Here is a 22,513-nt window from a genome sequence, read left to right on the forward strand (position 1 = left end):
AACGTTCTTGGAACACTGACCAGCCGTAAGTACAACTGCAGGCAGCTCTTAAAACAACATTTTGTGCTGCAGTAAGCATATGCGTGTGCCGCCATGAGAGGGAACAGCATTACATTTGCCTGGAATCTGAGCTCTCCCTGTACCGTTCTGACTGCTACAATCCATCCCCGCTTCTCTCAGTGTAAAGAGATCATACTTTTCCATTTTATTCCAGAAATAAAATGATATAACACCCCCCCCATGTCACTTTAAAAAAAAAAAATCTCAATATACGTGTTGTCATATTTGCAAACTCTGGTGGAAATTTCATATTTTTAATGTAACTAAATAAATCTGAAGTTCAGCGTTTCTGCGATTCCCTTAGCAATTTTATTGAGGTGGTTTGAAACATAAAGAACCCCCCCCCCCCCACCCCAAAAAAAAAATAAGTTTGGCAAAAAAAAAACAAGTGTTTATCTGAACCAGGCTCATGCTGGAAAAACAACCATTCTCTGAAAATATGTTTGCTTTATCCGATTTGGCACGATTATATTCCCACTATTACGGTTTGCTTTTACTAAGTAGCTGCCGTTTTATTACCTCCTTCTTTCAAATTGACCCATTACATTTTACTGTGGATACAGACACATGAGGAGGTGATCTCTGGTCTCGGAGACATTTTGCTGGGGCTCATAGCATAACTGATAAGCAAAAACCGCACAAGCAACCATGCAATTTACAAAGCGAAAAACTGGCCATTTCATTTTCATTCTCAAAGGATGCACATTATGCAGATTACATAATTTTGTAGACAGTCTTGAAGTTCCAAACAAAATTTTGGAAATCCAGGAAAAGTTTATGATTTGCATTTCCTGTACAAAATTTCGTGGCAACAGTCATTGTGGTGAAAAGGGGGGGTGTCTGAGGACAATACCGAGGTTAAACCCCATTTTTTGGGTCACAGCGTATTTGAGGTAGACCTAACACACATCCTGCCGTGACACTGACATCATCATAAACAGCCAAATTAATGTTTTTACTGGTGACTGCGTGGCTTTGAGATCCAGGAGGGAAATTATCAGCTGATCAACTGATGAAAAAATAACAAGCTATTGGAAAAATAAGTCACGGTAGTCAAACATCTTCAAGCAGGGTGTTTAGTCCTCTTTAATCAAACAAATTCTGGAAATTTCACTGGAAAAAAAAGTGTGTTATTTTTAAAAACAGCTACATTAACACTGATCTCTTACCCCTCTCTTAAAAAAAAGGTTTTGCCCCACGAGTAGTGTTTGAAATGGCAGGATGCCACCTACTACGGGTATACCCTCTGCGAGAATCGAGCAGAGGAACATAATCTAGCAGCCCTGGCCCAAGCCCAGTGTGCTGATGGGAAACATATGAGCAGCAACAATGCATTTTCAACGTTTGTCAAGAACACGGCGATGTGACGAGCAGCGAGGGCTCGCCATTCGAGCATAACCTCGCAGTGCCAGTGGCTGCTCAGCTTTGATTGCTTTTGGGAACTGTGCTTATACTGAACCACCATCTCCTTTCATTTTTCAAATTCTCCAATTTTGCGGACATAGAATCTATTGATGATATTACCAGTTTTTTTTTGGGTGCATGTTTTGCCTAAGGGATTTTTTTTGGAATTAAAAAAAGATTAATCTCTCTTTTTTAAAAACAAAAAAGGTATGTGATTATTATTCCTATTTCCAGTGAAATTCATGTGTTTATGTGCAATTAAAACCTGTAACCTGGTAACAAAATGTAGTCATTTATTGAAAGGGTATATTGTAGCAGGTTTATCACTCTACATTAGCTACTGGTTTGTTTCTGCTCTGCTCAATGCTAGATGAAAGTGAGATGTGAAAAGCCATCAAAGCTACAGGATTATTCTCATGTTGATAAATGAGCAATGAGAACAGGCATGCTCTTGTAGGTAAATATATTTGCTGAAGCTTGAATTCTAACCATTTGAGGCAAATAAAGATTAATGATTTAAAGGCAATCTCATTCAAATAAAGTTATAATTTATTTTTATCATTAATTAATTTTCAACTAATCAAACCCCCAGACTGAAATATTTTCATTCATAATAAATTAAAATGTTGTTAGATGCTCAATACAACAATAAAGCAGAACAGATAAATCTGATTAAATCCAAAATCCACAACACTGTGCACTGTGCACAAAAAGGCTGTCACCTACCATTCATCTAAAAGGAAATCGTTATCCCGATTTGTGAAAAGAATATCTTTATGTGATGTACTATTTTTTTAACCACTATACCTACTTCTTTATGTTATGCTATCAAGTCGGGGATTAAATAAAACACACCAGACACTGAGGGCGACGGAACACAAACCCTATCCTTGGAATTGCGCCTGTCAGTCTCTCAGTAAAGTATGGATTCAGGAAGTCTGTCACATTGCAAAGGTGCCTGAACTGCAAAGTGAACTTCGAGGCCGTAAACAGATCTTTAGCTGCTCGGGTGTTGGGATCATTGGGTGACACGGGTGTGTCTGGAGCTATGACTGACTGTCCATGGCTCTGTTATTCCAACCGAATGACTGAACAAGCGGCGCCTGTGCTTCTGCAGACCTCCCCCACTCGGCGATCGGACCCCCAGCATGCGGGCGCTCCTACTGCTGACCCTCCTGGTTCTGGTCCAGGGCCGGCTGTACAAATCTGTCAATACCCTGGATGTCCTGAGGAGCCGAGACTTGTGGCTGCAGGACGCTGGGGATGACGACGACGACGACAATGACGATGACAAGGACGACGACGACGACGACGACAATGACAACTTCCTCATTCCATCCAGACGGTTCTTCCCTGCAAGCTCCCCCGACTACCACTGCCCGTTCGCGTGCCAGTGCTCTCGCAGGGTGGTCCAATGCTCAGACATTGGTGAGAGGATGTCGAACCTTTAACCCAGTGTTTTTCCACCAGGTCCTTGGGGACCCCAGACAGTCCGGGAGCTGGGAAGGAGCAAAAAGGTGGAGTGTCTGGCAGGAGGCTGGGAGGGTGAAATAACATGGACCATCTGGGAGTCCCTGGAACTGGGTCGAGAAACACTTCTTTAAACAGAGTGGGGGGTGGGCAGGGGGTGTCCAGTCCCCCTCCCCACAGGCTTATTTAATCATACCTATAAAGCACATTCATCTACCCTAGACAGCTGGGCGTGACACATCACAGGTTTCCAGGAATTACAAGTAAGGCCTCAGATCTTAGCCTGCCTGCATCAGTCATACAAATTAGCTACGACGATGGGCAAGATTATCACGCTTTAAATAACAAATCGGCATAAAAGTGTGTATAAAGAGAAAGGATAGGAAACAATACACTGACATATTTTGTTTAATATTTTAAATTTCTATAGCCTGACAGTACAGCAGAACAAAAGAGGTCTACTGGCAAAGTAACCGTTGTAATGTCAGACCCACGGCTGCAGATTGTCATGCTAAGTGAGATTAGCATGCTAAGCAAGAAACCACTACCTACCGAGAGTTACACAAGTGCCAATGGAGCGGTCGATATGTGCGGCCACATTGGGGGAGAGCATCATGTGGTGTCGCTGAAAAGGCTCACCATTAAACCACAGCACTGAGTCCAACGCAAACACGCTCATAATACGGCAGCTTCTTTCACAGATGTTAGCTTAGGCGGTCAGTAGGGGTCACACCTCTGGGACTGTGGGTTCCCCAGCTCTGTGTATACAGGGTTTTTGTGGATTTCCTCTTAATGCTCATTTAGACTTCACATTCACTGTGCTTTTGCTTTAGCATCATGGCCGCCATGCGTATCCTGCATTCATTCCATGCCGTTTGTGCAGCTATGAATGCAATTAATGCTACACGTACGCGAGATGCAGTACCACCAAAAAAATTGTGATCACTCATAATCATTTCCATCCTTGCTGTTTGAATCACACAGACAGGTTTGTGGGGAATGTATTTTGAAATCCTTTCTTTCTAAATTTTGCAATATTTATCACAAATGATTCTGATATGGTGCAGCTGTAATATTAGGCACAAAATATTAACTACTTTGAGATTTTTAGTTACATATAACACAACATCCAACACGAGATAGAAAAGTGATATGTGGCAGAATGAAGTACCAATATGAAGTGGCACAGTGAAGGCTGCAGCAGTATTACAGAATCAGCAACAATACATTTATTATATATATTTATCTTTGGTAGCTTGAGGAGGCACAAGTGTAAAACATTTCAGGCCAGAAGCTCATACAAACAAGTGAAACAGGAAACGAAGGAGCCGACCAAGATTGGTTTTCTTGCACTGCCCTCTAGTGGATATAAGCTACGCATGCAGGTCTGAGCGCAAGCGCGCATGTGTTGAGCATAAACTAACCCTTACATACACATGTCGCTTAGGCGAAACAGATGGCACCTCTAGTCTCCTGTAACAACCCATCCAACGTGCACCCAGCTTTCTGCCCAAAGCTTCCAGGGTTCACCTGCAGGCCCAGAACAAGGGCAGGATAACCAGTAATGGAAAGTCGATGGATGAATTTATGAATGGATGAACGCTCAATCGTTTTATGACATACATGGACAAAATATACCAAACGAGTAGCTTCATGATGTATTGAAATTCCAAAAGTAACATTTCATCCCCTGTAGAAAGTACACTTAGTTCATTTAAGACATATTTTCTTGAGGCTAGGCATTACATATTTTTAGCCAGCTAAACAGTGCATCATGATGGGAAAAATCTACTGGAAAAATCCAAACATACTAGAAGAAAAATGAATAAAACAGGCAGATTGTTGCGTTCACAGGCAAAGGGGAATTTCTTCACATCAGTGGCAGAATAAGGACCAAGTTTAATCAGAAAGTTTCAATGGTAGAACTGCGGTATAACTAAATAATTACCATTATTTTTCATTTGCTTTCATTTTCATTATGGTCATATAGAACTTTTCATACCAATGCTCATCAGTTTGTAATGTTAACTTCAAAGGTTACCTGAATGAGTTTTAAAAAACTAATTCAAATAAGCCAATACTCATATGCAATAGTGATATATTTAGTTATTACACTGTAGTAGCAAACAATATGAGCCCAAAATGACTATAAAGCTATAGTGCAAACGGATCCAAACAGATCCAGGTTCATCAAAATATGGATGCTGTTCTTTTCCTGAAAATATTCTGGTATGTTTTACAACTACTGCAAAGAAATTGCTCAGTTCTGCCATCTTGTGGTATAGTGTATTCCATGGCAAACAGACTGGAGAATCTCAGACCACAAAACGCTAGTTTACTAAGGTGAAATGGGCCACTGCATTAAGAGCACTTAAATGTAATAGAAAACAATTTAAGAGAAAATAAATCCATTAAAATCTGGTCAGGCCAAATCCACACTGCATGAAAAAAAAATCACATTACAGACGTTTTGTTTAGTAATACTGCATTTTTCTATGCTTTTAAAAACATTTCATTTTAAAATACTTTAGGATAACGTTTACACAGATTGTTGCATTTACGTAAATCTTACTTTAGTTTCTGTGAGTGATTCCTAGACAGGAAATAAAATCTGTATGTGACTTAAATGCTTTTTAAAACTTAAACTGTTTTCTTAACAGGATTGAAAGGTGTGCCAAAGAACATCCCAACAGATGCATTTCTGATTGACCTTCAGAACAACAAGATAAACGAAATCAAGGAAAACGACTTCAAGGGCATTAATAACCTTTATGTATGCTAAACCTCTCCGTCTGCTCACAGATATGTTTTGCATGTTATTTTACTTAAAGAAAAAAAGACTACACAATGAGATTCATCAAATCTTTTGAAACCCTTAGGATGCTATGAACTCTTTCACATAGAGTAAAGTTATGTAAAAATATTCAAAATGTGCTGAAGCAACCAGCTACAATATCAACATTTTGGTTGTTTTACCTAGAGTTCATATTAGCAAGAGCTAGATAATGTGTCTTGTTATACAAAAACAGCTGAAATAGAAAATGGCAGCATCATTTGAGTGTCTTCCCCTTCGATGTGCCCCCAGGCTCTGTTCCTGGTCAACAACAAGATCACCAAGATCCATCCACAGGCCTTCAGGAACATGAAGCATCTCCAGCTGCTCCACCTGTCCTACAATCTGCTGAACCAGGTCCCATCCAACCTGCCCAGCAGCATTCTGGAGCTGCGAATCCACGATAACAAGATCAACAGGATCCAGAAGGACGCCTTCAAGGGAATGAGGTCCCTACATGTCCTTGGTAGGCCTCTCCTGTGCCTCAGAAAACGCTGGCAGTAGTGGCCTTGATTTTGGAGCCCCACTCAAAAAGTTACTTCTAGGGCCCCCGACCCCACCTCAAATGTTTCAAAAACTAAATAAATACCTAGCGCACAGAGCCAGAAGGTTGTAGCTAGCTAGTTGGTTAGCTGCTTCTCCTAATAAGGAATGTGTTTAATATTCAGTGTAGTGACTGTTTGCGGCCAACAGGGGGGACACCCTAATCTCAGAGGCACCAAGAATGTTTTGAGTGGTGGTAAACACGGCTGCTATACACTGGTTGCAAAGGGCTACACCACAATTGACTCTAACCAGGAATTCCTTAAAAGACACAAACTAGCATTTTTTTTATCCCCTGAACAGCTCGATCCATTTCAGAAGGGCTCCAGTACTCTGCACCACCATAACAGTAGCATCACACAAGACCACGATGGTCAATTGAATTCCTGAAAGTCACCAGAAATGTAGTTGGCTCAAAGCTCAGAAAAGTCACTTTGTAATATCAGGCATAGAACATCTGTTGGTCCATCTGCACTTAAACACAAACTTTTGATTTAAAACCCTGCTTCTGTTTTTTGTTTTAATTTAATTTTTATGTTATTTACTACAAAAACATAATAAATAGTACTGTGTTGATCAATATTAAACTAGCATAGGTCCTGCCAGGATGCACTTACTAACGTTGCCCATTTACGAGATTCTTTTCTTTCCTTCTTAGAGTTGAGTGCAAATCCTATTGCAAACAGTGGGATTGAGCTCAGAGCCTTTGACAACATGGCTGCCCTCTACCTGAGAATAGCTGAAGCCCGGCTGACTGCAGTGCCCAAAGGTACACTTGGCAAAGAGCACCGAGTGACGGTCAAAACGCGGCCCTTCGTCACACCAGACTGGGCGTCCCTCATCATCGTTTGTGTACCCAGGGTGCAACAAGGATATCACAGAATCCAGTGTGACGTTTTTTAAGGGCGTTTTATTAAGACTAAAATGAGATGCAAAAATGAGCCTGACAATATTTCAGTGCAATATTATGATAAAGGTTTATAAAAGAGTTCAACAAATGAAATTAACTATAAGACTCATTAATATGATGCAGGATAATTACAGGATAATTATCCCATTTCTCTGAGTCAGCTATATCAGCTAGAGAAACATTCAGCTGTCTAATTTGCAGTACTGTGCAAAAGTCTCAGGCTGCCAAAGGAAATGTTTAAAGCTATTTATCTGGGTAGTAAGAGTATATGTGCTCAGAACAAAAGCAAAATTTAGCATTAGAACAATATTATACAATATTGGATGTAAAACATTGTAGTTTGTATTATACAAACTAAAAGTAACATAACAAAACTAGTAAGAATTTCTTATGTTCTCCAAAATGTTAGCGATTTCTCGCTGGATGGTTAAATGAACACCGCTTCAGTTCCCAAACCATTCCTCAGGGCCACCACAGCCATCCCATGTATTTGTTAAATTTCACCACTAGCTCATTTATTTATTTAAGTAAGTTAATTAAGTATTGATTAGCCATATGACATGTACCAGTGTTCAGGTCAAGGGATTTGTGGGTGTACTGGGTGATTATTGTGAAACTTAAGGGGAGGTTTTGCAATAACCAAGCTGACACTTTGTCAGACATCATATTTTTCCATCAACAGGAAGCTCATGTAAGCATCATTTTCTTAGACTGCCTAAGGCTTTTGCACAGCACTGTATTTCTAAATAATTAAGAGGTATGACATCTACATTGATCATTTTCAGCCATATCTTAAAATGTTCATTCTGGCTGGAACAAATCCAAGAAGCAAGAATAGGATCCAATACCTTCAGTAGAGTGAATCACATTGGTCAGGTGACCTTTCTGTTAATTCATAATTTATATTTTCAAGACCTGCCTTCCAGCCTCACCGAGCTGCACCTGGACTACAACAAAATCGGCAAAGTGGAGGTTGAAGACTTTATCCGGTACAAAAAACTGCGGAGGTAAAACAATAATCTGAGTAATTCATAGTATACTGAGCATTTTGAAAATATTGTAGCCAGTGCCAGACAAATGCCATGTGCCGCCCTAAGCAAGCCTCACCGCTGGCGCCCCCTGTCTGAGACAAAGTGAAGTCCGGCTGCTTAGTCAACATGCTGTCAGAAGATGGCGCCCCAGGCCGTCTAATGGGTTGACAAGAACTGCATGTAGCAACTGAAAATTCTTCATAAATAAACCGCTCGGAATATTTACAGGCTGGGGCTCGGATTCAACCAAATCAAGTTTGTAGAAAATGGGAGCTTGGCCAGCATCCCCAGTGTCAGAGAGATTCACCTGGACAACAACAAACTGAGAAAAATCCCCCCCGGCCTGGACTCTCTGAAGTACTTGCAGGTGAGCCGCTCTGGGCCGGCCGCCCATCTGGGTGGGATGCGAGACAGACCTTACTGGACTGCAGGTTTCTGGGTTTATCAATACTGCCATTAGCACTGCAGCTAATGAGAGACGGCACATCAAATTATACACTGCGGCAGCACACGTTGGTAGAAAACAAAGATTAATTAACAAGCAGGAGAATAAAACTAAATATTACCAAAACACCCACATTATTCTCCATTTGATGCACCATAATATAAATAAATCTGTGTTAGTCACAGAGGTTATGTCTCAACCGTAAGTCAACATAAAACATTGAACCTTCCATCCAGTCAACATCATTCTTTCTTACGTGACACATTTTCCCATCAGCATTTTGGAGTTGCCGGGGTGGGGTGTCACTGTAAAGTGGGAATAAATATTTTGTTTTGGGTCCACACACATCACACATGATTCCAAACATCTAAACTTTGTTCAAATGAAGTATAAATAAGTTAAAATAAGATGACGGGGGCAGCCGCTGCGTCAGCATGACACACACTGTTGTTGCTTCTACCGGTCACTAGGTGGTGTACCTCCACGGGAACCAGATCACCAACGTGGGGGTTAACGACTTCTGCCCCACCAAGGCTGGCATCAAGAAGACGCCGTACATGGGCATCAGCCTCTTCGCCAACCCGCTGAAGTACTGGGAGGTCCAGCCGCCCACCTTCCGCTGCGTGTCAGGGCGCAGGGGGGTGCAGCTGGGCAACTTCAGGAGGAGAAAGTAGGGGGGGGGGGTCCCGACCCCATATCCCATGAAACACCCGGAGCCCCACATCCTGGGATGGAGATCCGCACGACGGCAGATCACCGCCTCAGATTAGCTATTATTCTAAGAGGACCAGACGGGAGGAGCAGCGCCGGGGGTTTCGGGTCGAACGAACGCTGGCTGTTCATGACCGGGACTGGGAACTCCCAGTGCAACACTTTAAACACAGATTTAAAGCTTTAAGGAAGGAGAACAGCTCTTACTTGAAAATCAGTCATTGTAAAAAGGGGAAAAGTATAATCCACCAATGGGAAACCTGCAGGGATGAAATGGCAACTACTCTAATACAAAGCCAATGCTTACCTTCAGTAACAAGATACCAATAAGAAAATAATAAATCATTAATGTGTGTTACTAGGTACTGAATTTACCTTGAATTATACATGCAAAGCGCAAATGTCACCACAGTCAAAGACTGAAAGATGCAAATAACTGTCTATATGGTGCTTTAGTACAGTATATACAGACCGTCTTGTAATTCTGTAGCAGAACTGTCAACATTAAGATTATCTGACATAGACTGAGCTGCAGTCGTGTTTTTTGTAAATATGCAGGAATTATAAGGAAATGTTTGAATCCTCTCTTAAATTTGAGCGAAAAACATTACAGTGATAGCTCAAGGACAACAGTATTTTCTTTATTCCCCATACAGTGGCAGTTGCCGTAAAGTGGGGTCCGGTAACTGCCACGAAAGCTCAGATCGATCCTGCCATGAGGCACTGAGAGCGTGCAGCACAGTGGCAGCCAAACCAGGTCAACAGGTGAATCAACCTCTGCCAGGAACAGGCGGTGCCACGTAACGTATAAAACCAGCTACGGGAAGGTTCCCCGGGGCCAGGTTCGGTCAGCCCAACTCAGAGACTAATAAATCACCTTACATAAGCTCAGCTGTATAGGAATCAACAGACAAATTACACAACCTGTGCTCAGTGGGTCAAGAACGCACATTATTGACCATATTCAAGAAATGTCCACTTCTACCTAAAACGGACTTAGTTCAGATTCTGTATGGTCTGAAACGGTGCTTACTTGAGTCACCGTATCCAGATTCAGCTACATTAATCAAGTGTAGTAATTAGCTGCTGACGATGTGAAGATCTTGAAGGCTACTAGTGCGAGACCTGAAAGCTAATTGCCACAGCAGTGGGCCAAGAGACCCACCTTTACTCAATGTGTTCTGCACCAACTGCAAGAAGTAAAGTTAAGACAGAGTAGTAAAGTTAAGGTAACGTTGCACAGAGAGTGTTGCAGACTTTATCATCAATGTAACCATAGTTCTGCTGATAACATACCACATGACAGTGAAGCCACTAGACATCTGACATATAAGCATCATACCCTCAACTAGACGGTTTTTCTCCCCTGTGCTATGTACATCTATCCATCTTAACACTTTGGGAACTGCAGACGTAACAGCATAAAGCAACATTGACATTTAGAACCCACAACGGCTGTCAAACTGAATTGAACCCTATGGTGACCTGTACGTATCAAACTGAATAAGTGAACTGAAGTGCTTTTCACTCAGATTTATGCAAAGTGGCGGAAGGTACCTCCCTCCCAGTGCCGTCCACTGATATACTGCTATGGCACCATAGAGAAGCATACAGACATATTTCAGACACAGATTTTAAATTATATACACAAATGGGTTTCAAATCATGCTTCCCAGCGCCCACAATGACAAAAAATCACTTTTTTTCACATCCTCCTTCAGATATTTTTTTGTTTCATTAAATTTTAAACTGCATGCATTAATAGAAAATGTATCTGTGGGAAAAATGTCCTCTTGAATTTACTGTCAGAGAAAAGCTCTCCTAGAATATTGTTTGATTTGTTCAATAAATTTTCTTCTGAATAAATTCCATATTAATATTTGCTGTATATCTATTCTGTTTTAATAAATAGTTAATGCAAATTCTTTTAAGAAAGTTTATGGGTTCCACTTAATTTTTAAACAAGAACTTTTCATAATTCATACTTTAACATTCCTATCCATGTTAAACTGATTATCATTATTTTTTATTTTTTTTACAAGCCATTCGTCGCAATATGCAACTGTAGAGGAGTCATTACACAATGCGCCAGCAGATGGGGCTGTCGGACACACCACTAAAATTGCATCAATGCAAGCACATGCATGGTAAACTTCACCAAAAATATTATTTGGTACACGTCCACACTAAAAAAAACTGGCAAAAAGGCATTTAAAATATACAAATAAAAATTAAGAATACCACAAACATCAAATCTGAAAGATTACTCCATTGATTTTCTTTTCAGCTATAAGGAGTGCTGGTCAAGTCACATATACTTTATCACCCTGGTTGAACATCTGCAACAACAGAAATTAAGGAAGGTCAATTCATTATGGTTTTGTAAAGCAGGCCAATCACAAGGCAGGCCTAGCCCTTCACTTCCCACCTCCATTATTTGGGCTCCTGTCCTAAAACTCCCACTTGTACAGAATGAGGCTTCAGGGCACGCTGACCGCCGCCCACGTCACACTACATACAGGCAGTGCTACCGAGTGTGTGGCTACCATCCTCCATCACGTCTCTAACATACCGGGAAACAGACCGGCAACCGCCGTTTGCAGGTGCAGCCTGCAATGGGACACACGCTTCCTCCCATTAATTTACTGTCAGATCTTCACAACAAATACCGATGGTGTCCCATTTATTTACTGACCCATTTTCCATTCGCTCAGTAAAGACAGCATTTCCATCGAGAGACGAGAAACGTTGTGAAGGGTTAAATCAAAAAGAGCAAGAGCGAGTTTTCCACGATCTCAGCACGTGTCCGCTTTTGTTTCTCTTCAAGAAGGGCGTCTAGCCCGTCTGTTTTCTCCCCTTAATCACGACTTGGACGTCCCGGCCGATGCCGAGGGAGGCTGTGTGCAGGAAACATATGGAAGAGATCTGCAGGCTGGCGGGGCCTACTGCCACGTCTCACATAGTGAGGTCCCCCCGAAAAGCTACCCATAGGTTGTGAGCATTTGCCTCCATCAGCCCAGGGGTACTGAGTGACATAGAGCATTTACCTTCTCCAGGCCAGGAGGTACAGGGTGACTGGGAGCGTTTATCTCCAGGAGTCCGGGGTTACAGAGTGACAGGGACTCCAACAGTCTGTGGGTACAGGGGGGGCTGCAGCGTTTACCTCCAGCAGTCCAAGGGTACAGGGCGACCGGGAGTCTTTACCTCCACCAGTCCAGGAAGTACAGGGCGACCGGGAGTCTTTACCTCCACCAGTCCAGGAAGTACAGGGCAACCGGAAGAGTTTACCTCCACCAACCCTGGGGTATAGGGCGACCGGAAGAGTTTACCTCCACCAACCCTGGGGTATAGGGTGAGCGGGAGCGTTTACCTCCAACAGTCCTGGGGTACAGGGCGACCAGAAAAGTTTACCTCCAACAGCCTGGGGGTACAGGGTGAGCGGGAGCATTTTCCTGCAACAGTCCTGGGGTACAGGGCGACCAAAAGAGTTTACCTCCACCAGCCTGGAGTACAGGGCGAGCGGGAGCATTTACCTTCACCAACCCTGGGGTACAGGGTGACCAGAAGAGTTTACCTGCAACAGTCTGGGGGTACAGGGCGACCGGAAGAGTTTACCTCCAACAGCCTGGGGGTACAGGGCGACCGGAAGAGTTTACCTCCAACAGTCTGGGGGTACAGGGCGACCGGAAGAGTTTACCTCCAACAGCCTGGGGGTACAGGGCGACCGGAAGAGTTTACCTCCAACAGTCTGGGGGTACAGGGCGACCGGAAGAATTTACCTCCAACAGCCTGGGGGTACAGGGCGACCGGAAGAGTTTACCTGCAACAGTCTGGGGGTACAGGGCGACCGGAAGAATTTACCTCCAACAGTCTGGGGGTACAGGGCGACCGGAAGAGTTTACCTCCAACAGTCTGGGGGTACAGGGCGACCGGAAGAGTTTACCTGCAACAGCCTGGGGGTACAGGGCGACCGGAAGAGTTTACCTGCAACAGCCTGGGGGTACAGGGCGACCGGAAGAGTTTACCTGCAACAGTCTGGGGGTACAGGGCGACCGGAAGAATTTACCTCCAACAGTCTGGGGGTACAGGGTGACCGGAAGAGTTTACCTCCAACAGTCTGGGGGTACAGGGCAACCGGAAGAGTTTAAAGTGCATTTTTTAAAACCTGAATGCACGCCTCAAAAAGCCTAAGGACTAAAGAATGAAATGAATCACTCATGCAAATGCACCGTTTTCCAAATATTTCTAACTACAATCAAAAAAATAATAATGAAAGACCGCTGGGGAATTCATTCCTTAACGAATCTGGAAAGGAGCATTTGCCACAAATATTTACGAATGTTTCTGGATATTACATTTCTAGCTATAATCAGCTGAGGCTATTTTTTTTTAAGTCATTGTTGGCAGATAATGGAGCACAGCACATTAAATATGGAAGGTGTGCTGAGCCAGATCAGCACTGATTATTTTGTGTGCCGGAGAACCAAAAGCAAATAAAATACTCCACATACTAAGCATGTCGAAAAGCTCATCAGACATGTCCAGCCAGCCCTTTATCATCAGCGGACAATGTGCCCCCATGTGCAGGAAGAGCGGCTGTTAAGGATGTGGAGGAGGTTACAAGATTGATTCCAGAGAGGCACCCAGTTGTGAGAATAGGCACTTAACCTGTATCACTACAGAAGAAAAATACAGCTGCTTATACAAATGCAGAAAACAACCAACATTCAGAATAACATGACAACAAAGCACAAGACAGAGGCCTTTCCCATAAACAGATGTGGTCATTGATGCCCTGTGATGGCTGTAGGGTGGTCAGTGGCCCCGACAGGGTCTGTAGAGAGATCAGTGGGCCTAGCTGTGTGTCTGTAGGGTGGTCAGTTGACCTGGTGTGTCAATGGGATCTATCCATCCCAGCCAACTTGCATTTATCCCTTTGTGGCCAGGCCTAGTGTACTTGGCATCATGAACACATTCCAGCTTGTTCTGGCAAGCAAACTATAACCAATAGCATGATGTATAACAGCAGCATGTTCTTGGAAAGCACTTCAATCGTTTGTTTTACGCATATAGCACAGGAGCACATTAAACTGCCAACCACATCAGCTTCAAGTACCATGCATTTAAGTTTGCATTGGTATTTAATGGCATTCATTTCTAAAACATAAAAGAAATTCTTCAAATTAATTTTTTAACCACATTTAAACACACTTTCTCTGAATTCGTCCGACAGAGAAACAGAAAAGAATACATCTTTTTCCTAAAATTTCAACAATGCACGTCTTTATTTTCCTATTCGTTTCTCCATATTCCTAAAACTACTTGAAAACATTTTCAAAGCAAAAAGCTTCGGCTTACTTTGCACTGCAGGGACCGACAGTATATTAGGTTGTCGGTTATTAACATGATGCAGAAATATTATAAATTAAGGAAATGGTCACAGAGGTGCTCCTCCACCTGCGTGGTGAGTTTTTCATAAGCCTGTGGAGACGGGAGCCTGTTCCACACACAGCCAAGTCCACCCCGTAGAGCACTTTAAATCCTGCTCACCCAGGGGTCTGGCTTTTCAACCCTGCCATTTCTGGCGACAACACATGTGGTAAAAATATTCACAAAAAGTCTCATAATTGCAACTGGATAAATATACAGGGTGGTCCCAGCACAGAGTGATACGAGCACAGCCGCACTCACACAGAATCCCACAATGTAACTGGTACAGTACTTGCATTTTCTGACATTACATTTATATACCAGATGCTTTTTAGAACCTCTACAGAATTAGCCACAGTAGTGGGATCTCAACACTGCGTAGTAAATAAATGGCCTGAATTCTATACTTATTGTGTGATATATAGCAAAATATTATTTCCTGTTTACATAGCTGAGTTCAGAGCTGAAATCACAGTAGATCCAATTTAAGATGGCAATTCCCAATCCACAAACCATGGCGCCCATTATAAAACCACGAGATGCAATAGGAAACACAACACAAGATTACAGTAGCTATGGCTCCTCCTTAATCATGAGACATGAGTAATGGAGCCATTTACGAAGTCACGTAATTTACACAAAAAGTCAGTTCCCACCTTTTCAGATTCTGCATATAGTCTCACCTGCCGAACAAATATTTCTCATTGTCACACCTAATATTATTGCTCATTGAACATTAAATTTGCTGCAGGGGAGACATCGTCCTAGGAGATTTTGGGAACGAGGAGATCACACACACCCATCTGTTGAGAATGATTTTCCGCCATGTCACCCTCATGCTGTAACCAGTCTTTGGAACGCACCCGGGGCCCAAGCTGGACAGAAAGTACCCACTGGTGTCTTCTGGATCAACATGGGGGCCTCTGACGCATCTTTAGGAGCCACTTATGTGGTAGTAAGCTGAGACGATCTAGCCACAGCGCGACAAAGCCAGCTGGGGTCCACCGCTATGCAACTGAAGCTGGGGACAACATTAAGGCTAAAACCACAACATGATCTACTAGACTCAAGACCCTGAAAGCCAGACTGAGGCACTCAGGAGCCCTCGAGGGCTGTTTCTGCTAACCAATGAATGGAGTGAATTACCGACAATCTGAGGTACACTCCTGGGCAAAAAACGCATGGGCCAAACCAAAATTGCACAGCATTAAGTGTTGGCCCATTTTTTGCCCAGGAGTTTACATTTGGGAAAATGCAAGAAAATAATAAAATATGACCATAGAGACACATTGGCGTAAACAAAATGTGCTTCCTATTGCAGGCTCATGCATACATTTCAGATTATTTTTAACATTCCCAGAAAAACAACACGAAAATGAGGATAAAATGAGAATAACCCATGGTGTTGGTCATTCAGACGAGAACATGCAATCAGCATCCCAGCCCCACTGAGATATTCAATCCCAAGAGTTTGTTTTTAAACCCATAAACCTGCACAGAACACAGGTGACCTGCTGTGTATTTGTACTCAGGGATTTCCTCCCGTACTTTAATTAAGCTTTCAGATTTAAGTCTGGGAAAATTCATACTGAAAACCACAGCCTTGTTTTGAAAAAAAAAAAAAGCCTGGATGCCTGATGACTAAGCAGCAGCCAGGAGGTTTGAAGCCACCTCATCAGGCACACAGAGCTGCAAAAGTGGCTGGAGAGAGAGCAGAGAAGCAACACCACTCCACTAACCAGGGGGCTCATATGGAAATGTTCTTAATGACATGTAAATAACGATCTTGATACTTTAGTCAACTTGTTAATCAATCCAAGGCATTGATTAGTATATGTATTCAGTTGTTCGTAATTCAAACTGTCAAAATCTGTAGATTCAATCATTTCTAAGAGTATAATCTTTAAGCACAGGCAAGTCAAATCGCCCGATTTGTGTGGCACATTTCTTTATGCCTGAGCTCTACTAGTCCTTTACTGCAAAGATACACTTCCAGTCATGACTTTGCACACCACAGGCTTTTACCACTTTTACATTTATTTCTGAGCTTTAATTTTAAATGCACTAGTTAACCGTTTCATCCCACAAAACAGAGAAGTATTTAATTTTCCTTGTAAAAACAATGCCTCAAATTTTCTCTGCTGTTAAAACTGCTAGAGGAGGTTACTTTGATGCATCAATAATATTCTCTTGCTAATAAAGGTACTCGAAGGGTGAACATACTGCAAACGTATTTGTTATCAACGAATATCGGGTGTATTTTTGATATATATTAAGTGATTGACATGCAAATGTAAAAAATCTCAGTGTGTGCAAAAACTTTTCACTGGTAGTGTATACGCATAAGGATTTAAAATCTGCACAAAGGCATATACATTTTTATGCACATTTAGATTAGATGGTTCTCATAGCTGTTGCCTTGGGAACAAATGAAACAATATGTTCATATTTTTAAAATAAATTTTTTTAGGTAGTGAAAATGCATTCAGCATTGAAGGATTAAAACTGTACTTTAGCTCTCATAGCGTCACAGAGGGGGATAATCACCTCATCCAGGGGGTGCAAAATGAGTGTTCAGTTCAGTTACTAAATGCAGCTTCACACACAGCCGTAATGTTCGCTGTAATCACAGACCAGCCAGCAGAAAATCTTCTTACCACATCAAAGTGCTTTTTGTTTTCAACAACAATGTCTGAGATCCAAATGACGCCACTGTAAGCCTCTCCTTTCTCAGTTAAGGTGCTTTGCATGCTCACTGAGCATTACTTAGCATGGACGAATAACCATTACCATAACATTCACCACTGAAGAACTGGCCTTCATCATGAAAAAGTAGCTATAGGACTTCCATAGCGACATTTTTGCATCTATTGCGCTAAACGGCAGTTAACTTGATGACAGGAAAATGAGCGCAAATGACGAATAAACCACCAGACAAAACAAATCAATTGTTGCATTTAAGGTTCCAGATATGCTGGGTCATGAAAATGCCAATTTAGCTTGAGACAGTTTCAAAACAGTAAACCGTCAAATGAGACAAACCCAACATGAGCTGAGAGTTTTTATGGAGGCCAAATACTGCGTTACGATGTGTAGCTGTGTTACAATAAAACCGGGCTACTGACAGAATGAATGTTACATGGCTGGTCCCCCCACTAACAAGAAGCTCAGTATATATAAGGGACATGAGACTCCATGTTTTACCTGGAGAACCGCCCGAACATAAAAATAAAAATATGGCCCAAAAATAAAAATTTATTTTCAAATGACTTGGCTTTAATTTCAAAGGAGCTTGAAAGCTACATGTACATATGCACACACAGAACAGCACGACCATACAAAAAAAAAAAAGACTTTTTCTTTTCTGACATGTTCCACAGCGGGGCACTTTCACTCACTAGAAGGATAGCCGAACTCAAGCTTCCATCCTAGGAAGGTCAAGTAAATATATATCACCCTAATAAATTTTATTTTTCTGTTATTTATTCAGATCATCTATCTCACATGGCAAACATTAAATACGTGGGATACACATAAACACACACATATACACGATAAGTTTGATCAGAGTGTTTAGGCAATGGGATTTGAAAAGATTACAAATGTCACTTGAAATGACTCTTCTATCATCATTTTTCTACAAATAATTCTTAATATAATTCTAAATAATATACAGGAAATACACTATATCATAAAGCGAACTATAATTTGGGCGAGAGGAATCCAAAAAGGGGCTTTTGCCACCATATATCTTGACAGACCGTCACTTAATGACCCAAGCAGATGTTTGTAAATCATCTCCATGGTGACGTGCGCTGATTTATCAGACAGCAAATAAAAGCAGCTTGATCAGTGGAGTTCCAAAACAATTTATAGGGGAAGCAGTGTGCCCGAAAGTGCTTTTACATTTTGGCTACTAAAGTCAAAACAGTTCAACTTGACAAGCAACTACTTCCCAATGAAGGGTTGAGGTACCAAACACCTGGCAGCCCAGCAAAGAGAATTAAGATGCATAAACAAAGATATCTGGGGCAGTTGATTGTTAGTTAATTTTCAACTCACTTTCATTTTGGTGCATTACAATTAGATGCACAGACACTTATAATTCATAGAATCACTTCAGTCACACATCCCAGATCATCTAGATCTTTGAAAGTAGCCTTTTGGGAGCAAGTAGATCACATTCTGTCCACAGATGCGCAAAAACACAAATAAACTTGCTATTTATTATTTTCCTATAAAAAGTGCTTTTAAAAGTGCATAAAAATATGGACTGTGGGGCGGAGCTTATATTTCAGCTTCCAGACCTGTGCTTAAATGGGGAAGCTGCAGAGTGTGTCCCATTTCCAACAAGAACCGATATTATGGTCTCCTAAAAAAACACCCCAGGACTAATATTCAATAACCATGATATACATTTCCCTGCATGTCACTTCAGAATTAGCAATAGATTCGGTTTACCTTACTCTCTGTACTACTCAAGTAATGGAGGCCTGTCCACTAGGGTGATTTTTCCACCTCTGGACTGTCTGTTACGAAACGCAGCTCATGCTGTATGCCTCTGACCTCTTCTGAAGTGCCTGAATGCATTTCCAGAACATTTCTGAGGTTTTTTAAAAGTCCTACAAAGTCGTTTCTCTTCTGCAACTGTTTTGGCTTTCTCAGCAAAGCGGTGCTGGCCTTGCAGACAGCGTACAACTCATCGGGTTGGGGTGCTGGTCCTGTGCAGAGGGAGCCACCCAGGTAGGAGAAGATAAACGACTGGGGCACACTCTGGACAGGGTTCCAGTCCACATCAGACATGCCAATCAGTCACTGACTGGGAAGAAACCCACACTACAATCCCAAAGTGGGATTCCAACCCTGGAGGTGGGAGGCAAGAGTGCTACCCACTGCGCCCCCCAGATACTATATGCGGATTCATAAATATATAAGCCAACGAAAATATCACTAAAGCACTACAAACTAAAAATACGATATTGGCATTCTACCAATCAGACAGACTCTGTCACATGGCTGGTGTATGGAACTCATCAAGCAAACCTGGTATAATGCAACAATTCAAGGACACTTTGGAATCTGTCAAGGACAGATTCACCCATGAATTTCAAGCAATTTTTTTAGCCAAAAATCTGCCTACGAGAAAAATGCTAGAGGGGCCATCATAAAAAGCAGCTGCCACAGAGTGGCTACATGTGTCTCTGTATATGGTAAAGGTGCATGACAAACAAGAGAAACATATAAAAGGGTGACATGACTTTTATAAGCATTAATATAGTGCTGAGGCAGTAAAGGTGGTGGAGGTGAGATACTCTGCCACTTCCCAGCCCAGCTTTGAGGGAAAATTTCCTAAGCACAATTATTAAAAGGTAACAGTAAACAGAATAAATGTAATAGAAGATAGGGGAAATCCCATGTACAGTTATGATGTATTTTATGACACAATACAAACAGAAACTCAATGTTTCAGAGAACTGTTCTCTTGGATGACAAGAATAATGTCAATGTTACGTATTTATTATTTCTGTGAAAGATTCCATTAAATTAAAACACCATGCAGTGTTTTAAAAATGTAAAATCAATTGGTCTCATTAACAAATTAATAACAATATTATTGAGTAGACAGGCAGAATGGCAAATAAATCTGAAGGTTACCAATTATATTTCCTGGAACATCTGTTGTACCTTTGAATATGGCACCTAACCTGAATTGCTTTATCAGAACGTAAACAGCTCAATAATTGAGTAGGGGAAGCTTTTATCCAAAGCAACGAGGCTGATAATATATCACAAGCATAACCGACATTTGTTCAGCTTAAAATGCTTAAGTCTTACTAACAAACCAATAAACAAACTCTACACATGACCTCCGAGCAAGTCTTTAATTTTTACTGTCTGAAATCATTCTCCTTTGACTGACGTTATTTGGTAACTTCGCCTCCGAGTATCAGAGGTGGCTTCCAAGCATCTGCAAGTGGTTTTCCCTTCTAAAGCGATTCCTTAGTGTTCCACTAAGAAACAGCAACGTAAGCTAATCCTTGCCTTTGACAAATCGACGCCATTGAATGCTAATACTAATTTAAGGTATTAACCATATGCATCTCAAAGACAACCTATCATCAACCATGCAGCCTGTCACCCCTGTTTTTATTTTTTATTGAATTTGTCTTGTTTTATTCTTATTGTTATTGAAACCAAATAAATTTTGTTACTGTTGTAATTTATTCAGTATAGACTTACTTTAAACCAGTTATTATTATTAAAAAATCTTGCATAAGACAACTGGGTTATTCTGCAGCATAAGTCCAAATTAATATTTCTTTTTGGTTTCTTTGATGCAGACCTTTTTTCCAGATGTCCCTTGTATATACATCTGTCAGTGACGACTTTCCTGTATTACTAAGCGCTGTTTTTTTTTGGTAAGACGCCTGGAATACCTGGAAAGCTGGTGTGGATTTTGGAACATGGTGTTCATAGGCTCTTAATCCAAGGGGTGCAAAAATGGACAGAAACTGCACATGAGGTGGTTTGTCATCACAGCCTAAATAAACCTGTCAACTGACAACAAGCAGAAACCATCAGACTCCCGCTTTGAAGATAAGAGGGTGGCCCCGGCCCCAAGCAAAGGAAGCATTTTTTTTTTGTAATTATTACATTGTGGGGACCAGAGTTCCCCACAATTAGATTAAAACGTTTTATCTTGTGAGCAGCTGTCTTTCCTGCCCTGTGTGTGAGAATGTGTGTGTGTGTTCAGAATTAGCACTGAGCCACCCCCAGTAAAATTCATCTTATCCTAGTAGAATGAAACAGTAAATGCTAGTTGGAGAACAAGAATTTACTTCCACTTGACCTAAACTTGAAGCTGATTCTGATTCAGCTAAACAGATTTCACTTCAGAGATACATTTTAAAGTTTCCTTTTGATATTACTGATTGCTGCAGCACTGTAGAAGGTTTCTGTGCAAGTCTTGGCCAATCAAAGAAAATGTAAAAAGATATTTATTTAGGTAGTATGTGTGAATTTGCCCAGGAAAAAAAACAACACATGAACATATGTTAGAACATATGCAAATTAATAGTAACACACTAAAAACTAAACAGAATTTGTTCTGTTCTTCAAAAAGTTACTGATATCTCATTGGATGGCTAGATGAACACCACTTCAGTTCCCAGACACCTCAGCCACTCCAGGTATTTGTTTAATTTCACCACCAGTTTAATTCATTAATTTAATTAGTTAAATAACTCCATGAGGCAGTGATTACTAGCACACCTTGCATGGCTAATCAAACTGAAAAAAATACATTTGTGTATTGCAGGGGTGCCCAACTCCAGTCCTGGGGGGCCGGAGCCCTGTGTAGCTTAGTTCTTTCCCTGTTCCACCATAAATGATTCAGCTCAACAGCTGTGTGGTAATTAGCACAAGGAGTTGAATCAGGTGGGTTAAATGAGGGGAAACTCAAAAATGTGCAGGGCTCTGGCCCCCCAGGACTGGAGTTGGGCAGCCCTGGTGTATTGGATAGTTGGTGCAAATACTGGGGTGACTTTAGGAGAGGTTTAGAAATGGCTAAACTGACACACTTTAACAGACATAATATCATGGTTTTACACCAGCATGAAGATTATTTAAACATGCTGTCTAAGACTTTTGCACAGTGTTGCCTCAGCAGCCAACAT

The 22,513-nt window shown here is 41.5% G+C and overlaps 2 protein-coding genes across 2 annotated transcripts in view; one reads left to right on the plus strand and one right to left on the minus strand.

Annotated features, from left to right (window-relative positions):
• cenpp (centromere protein P) overlaps window positions 1-22,513 on the minus strand; it is a 74,370-nt gene that overhangs the window by 28,486 nt on the left and 23,371 nt on the right. The window lies entirely within an intron of this gene.
• Window positions 1,299-11,289, plus strand: aspn (asporin (LRR class 1)). Its single transcript, XM_023799716.2, has 8 exons — window positions 1,299-1,671; window positions 2,582-2,892; window positions 5,595-5,707; window positions 6,020-6,233; window positions 6,969-7,079; window positions 8,134-8,227; window positions 8,480-8,618; window positions 9,167-11,289. Exons 2-8 carry the CDS (start codon window positions 2,613-2,615, stop codon window positions 9,368-9,370), a joined length of 1,155 nt encoding a protein of 384 aa, XP_023655484.2. The 5' UTR covers window positions 1,299-1,671; window positions 2,582-2,612; the 3' UTR covers window positions 9,371-11,289.

Source organism: Paramormyrops kingsleyae, chromosome 8, assembly GCF_048594095.1.
Source record: "Paramormyrops kingsleyae isolate MSU_618 chromosome 8, PKINGS_0.4, whole genome shotgun sequence".
In the NCBI taxonomy this organism is placed as follows: domain Eukaryota; kingdom Metazoa; phylum Chordata; class Actinopteri; order Osteoglossiformes; family Mormyridae; genus Paramormyrops; species Paramormyrops kingsleyae.